Genomic DNA, 15,704 nt, shown 5'->3' on the forward strand with positions numbered 1-15,704 from the left:
AAATGTTCATTCACTTCCTTAAAGACAAAGCATTCTAATTAATAACTTAAAATGTGAAAAATAAATAAATCACGAACACGGGTGCATCCACCTAAAAAAAATAATAATAATAAAAATAAAATAAATAAATAAGCAAGCATATCATTTGGGGCATTTATTATTATTATTTGCATTTGCATTGTGATTATTATTATTATTAATTTTTTTTTTTTAAAGCTGTTTGGCTTTACTGATTCACTTTCACTGATTACATTCTCTCTAATGTGATGTTTAAAATAATACTCATCCGAGACGGCGATGATTCTGTTTACAGAGGAGAGGTTGAACAGCTGGCTCTGTGCACTTCCATAGCTGTCTGGTTTGGGTCAGCCACCAAATCAGTCATAAAAAACTATAATGGACTGTTAGGACAGTTGAGAGAATAATTGGTGTGCACCTGCCCAACCTTCAGGACTGGTACATCTCCAGAATGAAGAAACGGGCAGGTCAGATCATCCCGGGCCACAGCGTGTTTGCACTCCTGTCCTCAGGCAGACGCTGCAGATCTCTGTGCACTAGAACATCCAGACACAAGAGCAGTTACTCCCCCGGGTCATCTCCACCTTAAATAGCTAACACACCAATTACTATCTACATGTTTTTATAATTCAGTAGTCTTATGGTGTTAGTGCCAGCTGAGTGCTAGATACTTACTAAATACTTACTAGATAAATACATATTTTTATTTATGCAGTAGTTGTATGTACCATATATAATGTGCACATGAGTCTTCTGATTCTAGATGTATATTACTTTATTGTTCTTAATTTTTTTATTCTTAATCTAACTTATTTACTGTACATGTTCTTTCTACTCTTTTGAGTTTTCAGATTTAAACCAGTTTTGCTCATCATTTTCTAAATTTTTAATTTAATAAAAAAAAAAAAGCCAAAATAAGTCCATTATGTTCCATGATTTAAAATATGGAAGCATTAGTCACGTATTATCATGTATCATTATTATTATTAATATTATTCAAATAAATTTATCAATGTTATTATTGATATTTTAGTGCATAATTCAAATGATTGTTATAATAATAATTATTATTGTTAAAATACTACTGCGAATAATAATAATTATTCTTATTAAAATAATTTATGCATATTATTGCTATTTATTGCACACATATTATTATTATTATTGAGGTGAAAACATTGTAAAAATCTTATGAAAATTGTCACAATGCTTAAAATTACCCTAAAATGGACTTTCGATTATATGTCCTAAATATATATATATATATATATATATACAGTATATTTTTGTGCTGACTTCTATGTTTTAGTGAGATGTATTTGTCAAATACAAGAAGCTGCATTCACACGACTGTCACTGTCATGGTAAAAATCCCTTGACTTTTTGTTATTGATCATGTGATTTTGAGCTAATGTGATTGTTTATGTGATATGAAATCTTTTGTGCACCATCTTGTCGAAACCACCGACTTACATTACATTACGGTCGAATTTACTGAATCAAATTTCTCTGTGAAATGAAGCCTGTTTAGACACGTCAATGAAAGGCTGGAGTCGATGCATTAGCCCTAAAAGCATCTCAGATTACTTTGCATGCGGTTGCGCTTTCCATTCAAGACGGAAAGATCTGCGTCTGTTGTGGTGCAGAGCTGACGTGTTGAGGTCTTGCATGGACAACAGATTCAGACACGGACAAGTACATGAGAATCTGGGGCAAATGTGTGATGTGTCCGTGTAATGTAGAACACTTGGACACACTACTGAAGGATGCTGGATTTGCCAACAGATGGGTGTTAAGTAATTGGGCGTGATTCATTGTCTTCACATGTCATCTCTTGAGAAAAAACATGGAAGAACTGTATCCTCGTTTACGACACAATTCACTTGTTTAGGTCAGGATTCGCTTCCTGCGGCATGCATAATGAACTGGTTTAGCCGAATGGATTGTTATGCATAAACAGATAGTACTGTACTTCATGTTTAAAGTGTAAAGTTGTGGCTTAGCTCCCTCAGAGTGAAATATGTGTTGACTGTTCATGCTGGATGAAAGACACGAACCACACGAACACTGTGTAGTAATACTGCATGTCTGGAGGTATTTGAGGTCAACAATGACACTGGGAAACATGCCATATGCAGTTGCTCATATCCACTTACTGTAATTTATCATGTGTGCATTGCTTTCTTTGTCCACACCTAAGGATGCAATTCTGCAAACAATTCCAGAGATTATAGCTATCTAATTATATCAGCGGCACTTAAGAGGGACTTCATTAAGAGAATTAGCACAGAGCATTTTCATTACAAGAATGAGCTCTGATTTGCAGCTGTACTCAGAGTTTTCATGTCAACGGATTTAAACATGTTTGCTAAGTGTATTCTTTTGCCTTGAAAATGCCAAAATAAGTCCTTTGCGTTCCTTGATTTGCAATTTTGAAGCATCATCTATTTATTTATTTAGGCGTGCTACTACTACTACTTTTGTTGTTGTTGTTATTGTTGCTGTTATTAATGAAAATTTATACATTTATTATTATTGTTGTTGCTGTGTTATTTAATTATATTTGAATATATATATTTTCATATTTTTTAATATTTATTTATCCAATGTTCTTTTAATATTTTTATTTTATTGTTTGTTTTACTAAGAGATAGTCATTTGCTGTACAATATTAAAGCATACGTAATTTATCATTTATTATTATTGTTGTTGTTAATGATAATAATAAATTACAATAACAATAAAATTAATTATTATTATTCAAATAACTTATAAACATTATTTATTATTATTATTTATTATAATTGTTGTTGTTAATTATAAAGTAAATATTATTTTCATATTTTAAAATATCAAATGATTTATTTAATTTTGTATTTTTACTTTACAGTATTAAAGCGTCAGTAATAAATTGTCGTTGTTGTTAATGATAATAATTATTTAAATTTTAATTTACTACTGTTTTTACTATTATTATTATTATTATTATTTATTCCTTCCTTCAATTTTATTTAATACATTTTCTTTTATGACTTTATTATTCAGAGATCTGTGCTGAAGGTCTGTGTAACAGCACAGATAATTGTCCTGGTAAATATCGGGGGCCGTGTTCGTGTTATGTAACTCAAAAAGTGTTATTTAGTGAATTCCGCCTATTAAGTAATCTGGCATTGACTCAGAGAAGACAAAATGGCCTACATTTCAAAGTGACAGATGATGCTAGAAAGAGACTCCAGGCAGCCAACTGTGGGGCTATACTGATCTTGGACAACAAACACGTCTCTGTTCCTAGAATCTTTCCTCATCAGGGCCAAGAGAGGCGACATACCAGCTGGCTTGATACGAAGATGAAAAAATGAAAACTGAAGCTTGACACGGTAACTGTGTGACATAAAGGCCCAATGTTCTTTTTTCCCCCTATCCATTAAGTACATATTCACAATGACCCTTGATTACATCATATATCAACTCTTTCTAATGTAGATAAACTAGCAAGCCAGCAATGACCAGCACTGATTACTGTTTTCAGAATGAGATATGCACCATAAATGGTTGCCACGGAGCCTCGGTTATTCCAAGATGAAATCTTTTTAACTTAAAAACAACTAGCTGGGTGATGGTTTCAGGTATATGCTTGATATAGCCTATACCATACTGGTTACCATGTTCATATACAATGATACTTTTGGGATTGCTCATCCAAAAATGAATACATTATTATTTACCACCCTCATGTTGTTCCTAACCCATGGCGTGCATGGAAACAAAAGTGGTTTCTCAGGATGACAGCTTCAGTCACCATTCACTTTTGTCATATGGAAAGATTCAATGAAAATGAATGGCGACTGACCTAACATCTTTCTTTAGTGTTTGACAATAATGAGATATGGGGCGAAAACATGGTAAAAACTGTAGGAAAATAATGCCAAAAATCTTAATTGCTCTAAAATAGGTTTTGCTTATTACCATGCATATTACTAGCAAATTGGCTGTTTATTAGTTTTTTTTATTATAGCACATAATAATGCCTTATTCAGCATGACTATATTTAAGATCCCTTAATCCAACCCCATACCTAAATGTAACAACTACCTTACTGAGGCAAAAGACGTAGTTAATAGTGAGAATTGGTCCCCAAAACGAAACTTTTTTTTTTATTTTGATTTCGGTGTGAAATGTGATTTAGAAATGTCTACGTTTTAGTGACATTAATTCATAAGCCGCAAGAAGCTGAATTCACATACAAATGACTCATTGAAAAAATTTCTTAACTTTTTGTGTTATTGATCATGAGATTTTGAGACACCAAAATTGAAGTCATACAGGTTTGGAATGACATGAATGTGAGGAAATGATAGGATTTTCATGTTTGGGTGAGCTGTCCTTTTAAATTGCACTAAAAGAAGGATAGTAAAGTCATGGTTGTGTTTTCTATGGTATTTTGTCTAAGGAATGGATTTTGTGCAGTTCATAGTCTATAAAAGAAGCATAGTGAGCCATCTGTGTTAAGATGCTTTTGGTATGATTCATCGTAAACCTTTCATGAGCTTTTCATTTATCTTTTGTGCACTCCGTTTATCTTTAAATTATGACTAATTATAACAAATGAGTTAATTAGTGCATGATGAAAAGACCTACAATTTGTTGTTTGTGAGTGAAGGTGTAAAGCTTCATTATTTCTTACGTTTGTGAAACAAAAATGGGTCACAGGTCTGATCTAAATGCAAAAAAATGAAATGCAATTAAGTAGTTTTAAGCAATGCATTAAAAAAGTACTGTTTTTTTACTCATTTTAATATAGTGCATGTGAGGGCTTGACAGAGCAGCGTAGGGAGCTTGTGCTGGGCAGACAGTAGGTGGCGAAACAACACTCTCTTTTCTTGTTTTTCTTCCCTTTTGTAAGCATAATGTGTGTTTTTGAAGTCACTTCATCGAGGCCCTGGAGATGCAGGGACAATAGGGGTAATTGCGCTTTAAAGAAGAAACAAAATACAACACCTCCACGATATTATTCATCTTTAATCTTCACACAAACATCAAGACAAGACAAACGCAGATTGCGGTTTTGCCATTGGCCTTGCATAATGAGTTTGTCGCAACTCCCATGATGGCCCGGGAGATTGACGTACAGTAAAAGGACAAAGCGCCAGTCACGATTATTGTAACGAACAATTAAATAACGTGTGCTCACACCGACACAATTCTAAGATCGTCTTTATTAAATAAATAAATACTGGGTTCTTTCTGATAATAAGTTATGTCCATGGCATTGCAGGTCGTGTCCACACAGTGAAATGCAGCCGGTTCTTCTCGCAACACAGGGATGGGAAGAACCGAACGTGCAGAACTACAGCATCGGATCGTTTCATGACGCAGCCCCGTGTCCTTAAGCAGGAATGTTTTCACAGTTAAACGAAATCTGCTCTCAAGAGAGCTACATCCAACCACCCCACCTTGCTGAAACCACCTGGCCTCAACATAAACGCCTCCGTTTGGCTTCAACAAAGCAAGATTTCTGCATTAAAAAAGACCTAAACGAGATCTATTTGTCATTATTTCATCATCGCCTCTGGTTCCAGCCCAGCTCGGTTCAGTCCGTTTGCAAAACTCATAATCCATGACATCTCCTCCCATCTTCGACACTCCCGTCCAGCCGTATGTAGTCCACATTCTTGTCCTTTCAAAGTATTCCAGTCTGTCGCATCAGTTGCATCTCTGCAGCAGCATGTTAAGTGCATAGTCCATGCGGCTGCGCAGGTCCGCCGAGCAGCCGGACACGAGCAGGGTGCTGAGGCGCAGTGTGGTGGACACGCGGTCCTCGTTGATGTACGTCAGGAGGTATTCCTCATTCTGATTGCACAGGATGATCTTGGTGTGATCGTGGTAGAAGTTCACCTGCAGGAATAGCGTGCGTTTAGCAATCAAGTAGCTTCACGTCAGCATCTCAGTATGTAGATGCTTATGTATTCTAGAAGTACAAACGTGAAGTTTTACCTGGAAAGTGCCATCGTTGAAGAGCATCATGAGTGCTCGATCAGACTTGAGCCACTGAAGAAGATACAGTCTGGGTTTGCCTGCATCTGTGACATTGGGTAAATCACCTCCCTGTTGAGGAATAGCAAGTAGTAATCAGAAAATCGGATGCCAATTGCTTAGTTGGGGTTTAAGGACACTCGATATTCCTCTGATATATTCTGCACTGACACTACTGAACAAAACTTGAGCTGAATAATGACACTATTGATTTCTGTAGAGCTGCCTGAAATGACTTTGACAACACTGACATTGTTTTTGACTTGAATTATTTTGACTAAATAACGACACTATTGTCTTGTGTAGAGCTGCTTATAGCTGAATTGAACTTGTTTCACAATTTGATTGTACTCAACTTGAATAAGGACACTACTGGCTTTTTTAGAGCTGAGAATTTCTCACATTTGAAAAAGTTCTCTATTCCTGTTCATTATTGTGAAGCTGCTTTGAATCTGTACTGTATAAAGCGCTGCAGTATATAAACAATGGTGACTTGATTTGATAGCAATCACATTTCAACCAAGCGAGGACACTTACATCCATCAGATTCTCCTCCATGTAGTGGGAAAAGTATTTTAAGATGGTGACCTGGCCGACAAACTGCTCTGGGGCTTCTGTAGTGGAGAAGACTGAACATTGTCCCAGCTCTGCATAGTAATGCACCGTCCTGCAGGTCAAAAGACATGTTAGTCTTCATGAAATCAATGATTTTTAAGCTAAAAAGACATCTGGGATCTTCAACATACTTTTTGTCTGACAGCAGGCTCATGTGAGTGCCGTTGTTGAAGAGTACGCCAACTGTGTGATCTGACAACTGGTAGCCAAAGCCGTACTTGTTGGAATAGTCCACCCACTTAGTCACCCACTGGAAGCTGCCATTCACGCTCTCTTTTGAAATGTTATTAGCTGTGAACCAGAGATTAAAATGGATTATTAAAAGTGACTTTGCATTTGAGAAACAGATGGCGTTCAGTTCGTCTGATACGCACCTTCCGGCATGTTCTCCAGACAGCCTCGCAGTACTCGGGCCACGGTGTCCGCAACGCTTCCCATTGTGCTGTCCTCAAGACCTGAAAACACAAAAAGCACCAAAACCCATTAGATATCGCATTAAAACATCCATTAACATCCTTAATTTGAAAAAAAAAAAAAAAAAGTGCAACGTACATTCGCTGCTGCTACTGCAGCTCCCGAGGGTTCCTCGCACTATCATTCGAATGCTGTCTTTAATGTGTTGTTTGCTGCTGATGTCCTTCGTTTGGACAGCTGGTTTTCCAGCAGCTGGGATGGGGGGTTTACTGTCCTGTGGGAAATTAAGGAATGTGGGGTTAGGTTGCAATCTTAAACTATCTGCTCAACTCTGACGGAGGATGAAGGAGCTCACCTCAAGAGTTTGTCTACAGGGTTGAGGGCTGATTGATGTTTTCCGGAGGTCAAGGCATAGTCTGTTTATGTCTTCCTCCTCCTTGGTTGGTTTATCTGCCAGAAGGAAGACGTTCATTAGCCTGATTATGCAATTTGGGTAATCCAGAAATGGTTTAGGTTAAACTAGTAAGTGCTTACTTTGAGTCTCCAAGTACTTGGCTTTGTCCTTCTTTCCACCGAACAGGGCGGCTGCGGCTTTCTTGAAGAAGCTCTTGGCAGGGCTGGTGTGGTGAAGGTCTGGGGCCGCATGGCAACAGTTAGCAGACAGTCTGTCTGGTGTGAAACCCTGATATAAGAGGGGGAAAAAAACAAGCTCAAAGCCACTGAATATTTCATTGTGTCGGAACTGGTCAAGATAGTTTAGTTTCCACAAAGAGACACACCTGGCAGAAAAAGTCGTGGCGTAGGATGTCATCGAGGTGTGGCCTGTCCATTGGGTTTTTGGCCAGCATACTGCTGATGAGATGCTTGGCTTGGGGCGACAAAGACGACGGCATGGAGTATCGTGCTTCCCGAATGCACCGGTATGTTTCTTTAAGGTTAGTAGTCTCAAATGGAGGTCTTCCCAAAAGCATGGTATACCTGTTGGGATGCAAATTGTCCATTATAAATAAGCATTTCCATGACATTTACGTGAAATCCAAGAGAAAAGTTGGTCAATTTACTTACATCACACAACCGAGTGCCCACACGTCGGATTCACATCCATGCCCTTGCTTATTGAGGACTTCAGGCGACAGGTAGTTTGGTGTTCCACATATTGTTCTTCTACGGTTCTCTACTGGCTCGAGCTTTGCAGCCAAACCAAAGTCTCCAACCTTGAGCTCCATAGACTCGTTGATGAAAAAGTTACCTGGGAAGAGCAACAGAATTGGGGTTTATTACATTTACATCTATTTGAATTTCATTCAAGGTACACGTTTTATCAGTTTATGCATTCCCTGGGAACTCAACCCATGATTTTGGCATTGCTGCAGCCATATTTGAGCTACAGGTTGGCTTTATTATTAGTTGCTAGTTGCTTACCTAGTTTAAGGTCTCTGTGTAGGATTTCTTGCTCATGGAGATACTTCAACCCCGAGACGATCTGTCTAAGGTAGTACCGAACCTCTGGTTCTGTAAGCACCTTTCGGGCCTTGAGAATATGAGCTAGTGACTGAAGAACAAAAAAAAAAAAAAAAACTGTACGTGAGCAACAATATTTCCAACAAGATCAGTTTCATCAATCGAAGAAGGATGTCAATAGCACTCACCCGTCTGCTGCAATATTCAAGTAGAATGTAGATATTGTCTTTGTCCTCGAAATGGTGGTAGAAGTGAACGATGTGTTTGTGATGCAGGGCTCTGTGCAATTCGATTTCTCTGTCGATCTGTCAATAAAATGGCTGCAAGCTTAATAAACAATTCAAGCAATGCAGCCAGGAGCAAATACGTTACAACAGGAAAGCAAGTTACCTTTTCCCTTTGGTGAGGTTTGGAAACACGCGTGTGTGGAATGATTTTGGCTGCATACATTTTGCCTGTGCTCAGATCTGTAAATTCATAGCATTTGGCAAAACCACCCTGCAACAGTGAGAGAGAGCATGCATTGTAAGACAATGACAAACTAGAGCATTACATATAATATCTTCAACTGGTAACATCTTATGTAAATTTATGCATAACTATTTTATTGATTTGAAACATAAAATCCAAAATAAACACTTTCAAAGTACTATTGGCATTCATATGTAGCATGGTATTATCATATTACTGTACTATGGTATGTAAATGGTGCTCCAAAAATACTATGGTATTACTTTTTCCTAAGTCAGATGTAAAATATTTACCTTGCCCAAAACTTTTCCTCTACAGTAACATTTCCCAGTGGCTGAATCCGAGATGATGCGTGACATTTCCTGCGTGGCATGAGCATTATTATCCTCTGATTTCCCTCGTCTGTTCTCGGTGGGTCTGTGTTCACACATCTTGCCGTTATTCACAGGCTGATGGTGATGGTGGTGGTGGTGTGTTATAGTCCTGAGTATGTCCATGCTCGAGTCCAGACTGGGAGGAATCACCACAGAGCCTCGCTCTTATACATGCGCGCGCCGCTCCGCCCAGTTATTTTATTTTCACTGGCGCGTCACGCGGAGCTGGAACTAGACGCGCGTCTCTGAACAGCGACTTGAATCGCAAAATCAATGTTATGGTTTGTGCTGTGACATATGAAGAGTTCAGATGCATAAGCTTCTAAGTTCCGTCTGAAATTTTCTTCTAAGCTGAGCATTTTTCTCAGGCTCCTATGTTTATGTCCAGTTATTTCACTTTAATGGCAATGAAAATAACTTATTCATTGCCATTCAACTAAAGTGAAATTACTGAAGCCACACATAGAAGCCTGATAAAAATTCTCATTTTAGAAGAATATTTCAGACGGAACTTTGAGGCTTTTGCATCTGATCCCTTCATATGGATTATTTTATTCCTGAGAATAGACAGATCTGTAAAGCACAGTTGTAATGACTTTTATTAGCCTACACTAAATTTAAGTAAAATGTTTAATTTAATATTATTATTTTCATATTTTTCAATTATATTTGTATTATTATTATTATTATTATTTATCTATACTTCTAAACCCTCTGTATCTTACAATGTGTTTTATAAATGTTTTATTTTTCAGATTTTTCACGCATTTTATTCATTTAATATTGCTTTATTCAATCTGTCCATCTAGTTTGTTATTTTGTATCTATAAGTTTGAGTAGGACATGCATGGGCATGTTTTAGAGAGTGTATATTACAGTAAAGCTCTCCAGCGCCACCATGTGGTGGATGACACTGGTTTGAATGGATTTGGTTGTGTGGCGCATGTATGACTCATACTGACACTCCTGTTACACACAGCCAACAGATTTATAATAACATTATTGATTTAGATATATAAGAAGCATTTAACATACATAGATCATAATATTATATTTAGAGTCTAAATTATAGAAATCAAATAAATGTTTGTGTTTTTACCATTTCCCCCACATATTTACATAAGGTCATGGCTAATGCATTTTTTGTCTTTACAACAGCTTTTCTTTTTGCAAGGTGCGCTCAGCATCTAACAGCATCTAAGTGTTAAACATTCCCGTCCAGAAAACTGCCCTACCTCAAGGACCCTTTATTCAACTAAATGACCATCAGTTTTCAGTGTTCTGCAAATTAAGGTAACACATTTTATACAATGCCCTGTTTTGTTTTTGTTTTTTAGTGGTCTTGAGAAAGAGTGGGAAAATGTTTACTTTTGTTTGGATCCTCTGAAGTGTGTTGATGCTGTTCTGTGGTTCTGAGAAGGATGGTTTTCAAGTCCTAAAATATAAAGTGTTTACATGCAGAATTCAGTTATTTATAGTTAAATTCAACAGGTAAACATTTATATTGATTGCATGCAAACAATGCAGATTCACAGTGCAGTAACAATGTAAAATTAAAAGCAGATCCCATTTTCACTTTTTTTTCCTATTGCTTTTTATGTCTAGCTGACCACATGTCTAATGACTTATTCATCAGTGATGTCAAACTGCAGCCTGGAAGGTTCTTCTGTAGCAGGGTGTAAAGACATGAATAGTGAGGAGCTTGTGTTTGCAGGGTTAGTTGGACATTGCATAAAAACACAAGCTTTATTTTCCAGCCAACAGCATCAGTTTTCAGAAGGTAAAATAGCGGACAGTGTGATAATAAGTATGTAAACGTGACAGATCTATTCTGGGTATCCAAGACATGCAAGGCAACTTCACATATGGCTTCTCATGAATATTAGATGTTTATGTATTATATCTCTAATAACCATCCCAACTGAATGCAAGATAACATTTTGAGGGCGTTTCATTCATGCTCCTTTACTGAATTTTAATATGACAGACATTCAATGATTTGCAAAAGTCTTGAGACCATGTTGAGTGAGTGGCATTGATCATGTGACTCTTTGTACTGACAGAAACATTTGAAATTCAAGATGCTTTGAGTCATCGCAATTCCAGTGTTATTTGAGATACTATTCTATTACGCTTTCATTTTCATTTTCATTTTAAATTTTAGTTTGTTGTGTTTGTCATTTTCATTATCTTTATTTTTTAAATGTCTAGTTTTTGTTCATTTTGATTTTTAATTATTAATTTATCAAAATATTTTTAATATATTTTTGTTATTACAGTAATATTTGTTGATGTTTGTTTTATTTGAAGCAACACGATTTTATTTGAATAAAATAATAATAACCTTGCTTAAATCATGCTGGAAATGCTAGGAAACTCTGAAATATATGTCCGTTTTTTAGTTGAACTTCTTATAAGCTGATTAAATAGTAAAAAATGTAAAATAGAAGCATTTTCATTAGTGATCTCCGACTTTTAGATCCCAATGTACAGTGTTTGTCCAATACAAGGCAAGCAATTTATTTAACATCACGCATCAAATACTTCAGCTCGCTTTGGATTAGGATTTGGAAATAGTTTTGACAGTCACACAGAACCATTAATCATCTAAGGCTTTTATTAAGAGCAAAATATCTCGATTTCTGAGCTGCATGTGGCTTGTTTGTCACCACGAGAATGGACCGCTCACTAGAGACCAGAAGGCTGGTTCAGGCCTGCGATTGGTGAGAAGATGTTCTGGACGGTTGTCTAGCAGTGTGGACATCATAAACCCAGATCTGGTTTAATCCAGATCCAGCAGTGCAGCTGTGGGGCCAGTGAGGAAAAGGGAAACGGCACACAATGACTTTGGCATCCTCAGGAAGTTCCTTTAACAACTTCTCTTCCAGAGCCCCCATCTGCCACGTTAACATGTATAAATCATCATTAAAAATCTTCAACCCTCATATGCTTTACAAAAAGTCAAGCTAAGATGTTTTGCTAACACTTAGGTTTAGTATAGTTAACTAAAACCATTAAAAAAAAAACATTTTCCTTACTTGAAATAAACATTAACTGAAAGAAAATGTTAAATGGAGTACATATATATATATATATATATATGTGTGTGTGTGTGTGTGTGTGTGCATATGTATATATGCAATGTAAATGTATTTTTCAGCTGTATTTTTCATTTTCATTTAGTTTAACTTGATGTACTAAAATAGCTAAAACTAAAATAAAAATTAAAAGTTATATACAAATTACAAAAAATAGCAAAAGCTAATAAAATGTCAGTTATTAAAACTTTACATTTAAAGTAAAATGGGGTAAATACAAAAATAAAAACTAATTCATTAATAATACATTCATTAAAAACTACTGTAGTCAATAAATAATACTTTAACAGTTTACAATACATTTACAATAACTAATGCAATTAACATTTATTAATTCATGTCAATTCCAGTTTTCTTATATTAACATAATTCATGCATCATGAATTAACAATGAACAATACCGTATTTATAAATTAATTTAACTTTAAATTAAATTAAAATTAATAAATGCTATAAAAAAGGTTTACATCTTATGCGTTAACTAAAGTTAACATATTGAAGCTTACTCGCATGTTTTAATGTAAGCAAGGACACAAAATAAGTGTCAGCATTTTATAAAAATGAAAATACTTAAACTTCATGAAATGCATGTGGGATTTGCAAGTTGATAACGGACAGAAAATGAATTATATGATCTTATAGCGCCCCCACATGTCAATCCAGCAACATACCACTGCAGGAGCCAGAAACACGGTCACGTTTCTGTATTGGGACAGATCAGTCTGAAATATCAAAGAGCTGCAGTAAGGAAAGCTATAGACGTGTCTGACATCATGTAAAATACCTGAAATACGTATGTATAAAGCTTACCTTCCAGAGGTCCTGTTTGACTAAATGAATATCAGTGTGTGGTATTCCACGCCACCATGCTTTACTCCTAGAGTAGGCCAATAATATGGAGTGTATTTCAAAACCTGTGCATTGAAATCCCATTGACGATGCTGCAAAAACCTGCATTTCAGAATAGGACAGTTACTACATGAGAGGAAGTATAAGCTCCAAAACCTGACATTTTATCCATGACTTACCAAACGTCCATCGCCTGATCCCAGGTCAGCCAGACGGCCTTTGTGTCCTTCTAGAAGCTTGATAACATTTAGAGTTTGTTCTTTTGTTGAAGGTAAAAATGGCACCTGGGAGAATATCATACCAGACCTTTTCAGCTTCCTTAGCTTGTCTCAACTTCTCTCTATTAAAGATAGAAATGTGCAGAAAGTCAAAGCACCTTTAGTCTGAAAGGGACTCTGAGTCCAGGCATGCAGAACATGGCCCAGAGTCCGTAGACTCCAGCGAAGGCAGATCAGATCAGTAAGGTGACATTGGGGCCGGGCTGCTGATGACTGAACCACCTGCTGCTGTGCGCCTCAAGAATGACCTCAATACAGTCCTCCATCCTGGAATGTGTTCAATAACAGCAGAAATATCATCACTGTAAAGCATCTCAGGGCAAACGTATTGCTTTTTTAACTTAAGTGTCCATTATATTGTTTGTAGGATTGAAATTAGAATCATAAGCTAACAGAATTGTTCTTTCTTCAGGTATCAAAGTCTAACAACAAAATTTTAAATAGAAATGCATTTACTGTAAAAAAAAAAAAAAAAAAAAATTGGTTTAAAGAAAATCACCACCACTGGAACAAATATATATATAGAAATAAAGTTCAAATAAAATGTAAATATTAGGTGAAAAATTAAACCTAAAATTAAAAGAAATGAGAAATGTTGCCTACTAACTTAATTACTAACTAAAATGATTAACTAACTAATAGGTTGAAGTTGAAGTACTAAAATAACTCAAACTAAAAATGAAATGAAAATTACATTTTCAAAATTTTATTTATAATTACTAAAAATACAATACAAATTAAAACTGAAAATATAAAAAAGAAATCCAGTTCAAAATATTTATAAATACTATAGAAGTATATGCATAATACTAAAATAAAAGCATTGCATCACTGCTGTGAGTAATTACATCTTGCTTCTCAAAACTGAATCCGTTTTAGTTTAGAATCTGTTTTTCACTACAATTTTATTGAATTTTTAGTAGGCTACTCTTGTCGAAATATTGAAATAATAATTGGAATTATTATTAGCATTCCTTTAGATTTGTTTTATACATTTATACTTAAATACATTCAGGTTCATTTAATTGTTTCCATACGATTAAATGTTTGCCAGATATTTGCAAAAGCTTTAACAAATACTTAATACATGTATTATTTTAAAATTCTATAGCTAAATGTTTTATAGATAACTATATTAAAATTCGATTGGCTCTGACTAAAAACCAACACCATTATTCTATGCAGACTAAATATTTTAATAATATATAGGTCGATTACACTGGAGCCGCCAGAAGAGGTCGCGCTGCTGCAACAATCCGACGCAAAAGGAAAACGTAACTCATTCACGTCGTGTGTCAAATGACCGCGGACACTGCAGCCAAACAAACAAAATGTGCTCGACAGGGTGAACGAACAATCTTTGCGTTTTAAACTTGCCTGCAAATGTTTCTAAATGCCACAGTAAAGGTGAAATCAAACTGAAACATGTCCTGTAGCGTTACACATCTCAATCGATACCGCTGACAGACTCTCTCGGCACTGAAATATTGAGCAAAATCTAAATATTAATCTGCCTAAGACACTAAAGTAGGCCATCTTTTAACTTAAAATATATTTGAATATGAGAATGTTTGCCTTAACTACTTCCTGCCAGGGTTTCCAGAGGCTTTCCAGATTAAAATGATTGACAGATACCAAACCAATGAGATTTAAGAGATCGATCTGCCCTCTGGACTTCTGCAAATCTCTGGTAAATATTTCATCGTAGTAAACGTAATTATATAAACCTGTTAAAAATAGTTGGTTTCGCCATTCCGTGAATAAATATGTTAAGAATCTAAAATATTTCCTATTCTAATTACAACAAAAATACTACAATTTTATTATTATTATTATTAGGCCCATAAATAATCTTTGTTTAATCCAGTATGATTTTAATCTATTTTACTGCAAATAAATAAATAAATCTGTAGAGTACTGAATTATGTTTCTCAACTAATTTATTTCTAGTTTATTAGAAACTAATTTATTTATTTATGTTACATTTGATATATATTTAAATAAATATATTGTTTATTTATACATAAATTATATACATCTTGAATTTGAACGTTTTGGATATTTACTAAAGTAAGGTCTGTTGTTAACATGAT

General features: G+C 35.5%; 2 protein-coding genes and 1 pseudogene across 2 annotated transcripts in view; 1 reads left to right on the forward strand and 2 right to left on the reverse strand.

The window, feature by feature from the left end:
* Positions 1-5,019: 5,019 nt before the first annotated feature.
* On the reverse strand, positions 5,020-9,548 carry plk2a (polo-like kinase 2a (Drosophila)). The gene is made up of 14 exons (XM_058789279.1): positions 9,306-9,548; positions 8,932-9,039; positions 8,730-8,846; positions 8,503-8,632; positions 8,146-8,329; positions 7,860-8,058; positions 7,615-7,762; positions 7,436-7,530; positions 7,219-7,354; positions 7,041-7,121; positions 6,798-6,957; positions 6,589-6,718; positions 6,013-6,123; positions 5,020-5,913 (listed from the first exon to the last, which is right to left on the reverse strand). The coding sequence occupies exons 1-14, from the start codon at positions 9,507-9,509 to the stop codon at positions 5,722-5,724; spliced, it is 1,995 nt and encodes a 664-aa protein (XP_058645262.1). The 5' UTR covers positions 9,510-9,548; the 3' UTR covers positions 5,020-5,721.
* A 2,091-nt stretch (positions 9,549-11,639) lies between these two features.
* On the reverse strand, positions 11,640-15,229 carry LOC131548446 (ATP synthase subunit C lysine N-methyltransferase-like; annotated as a pseudogene).
* The window catches only part of LOC131548447 (ras-related protein Rab-3C-like), a 30,154-nt gene continuing 29,625 nt past the window's right edge, over positions 15,176-15,704 (forward strand). The window contains exon 1 of the mRNA XM_058789711.1: positions 15,176-15,301. The gene's annotated coding sequence lies outside the window, so the exon portion shown is untranslated. The remainder of the gene's footprint in view (positions 15,302-15,704) is intronic.

This window comes from Onychostoma macrolepis, chromosome 10, assembly GCF_012432095.1.
Source record: "Onychostoma macrolepis isolate SWU-2019 chromosome 10, ASM1243209v1, whole genome shotgun sequence".
Taxonomy (NCBI): Eukaryota; Metazoa; Chordata; class Actinopteri; order Cypriniformes; family Cyprinidae; genus Onychostoma; species Onychostoma macrolepis.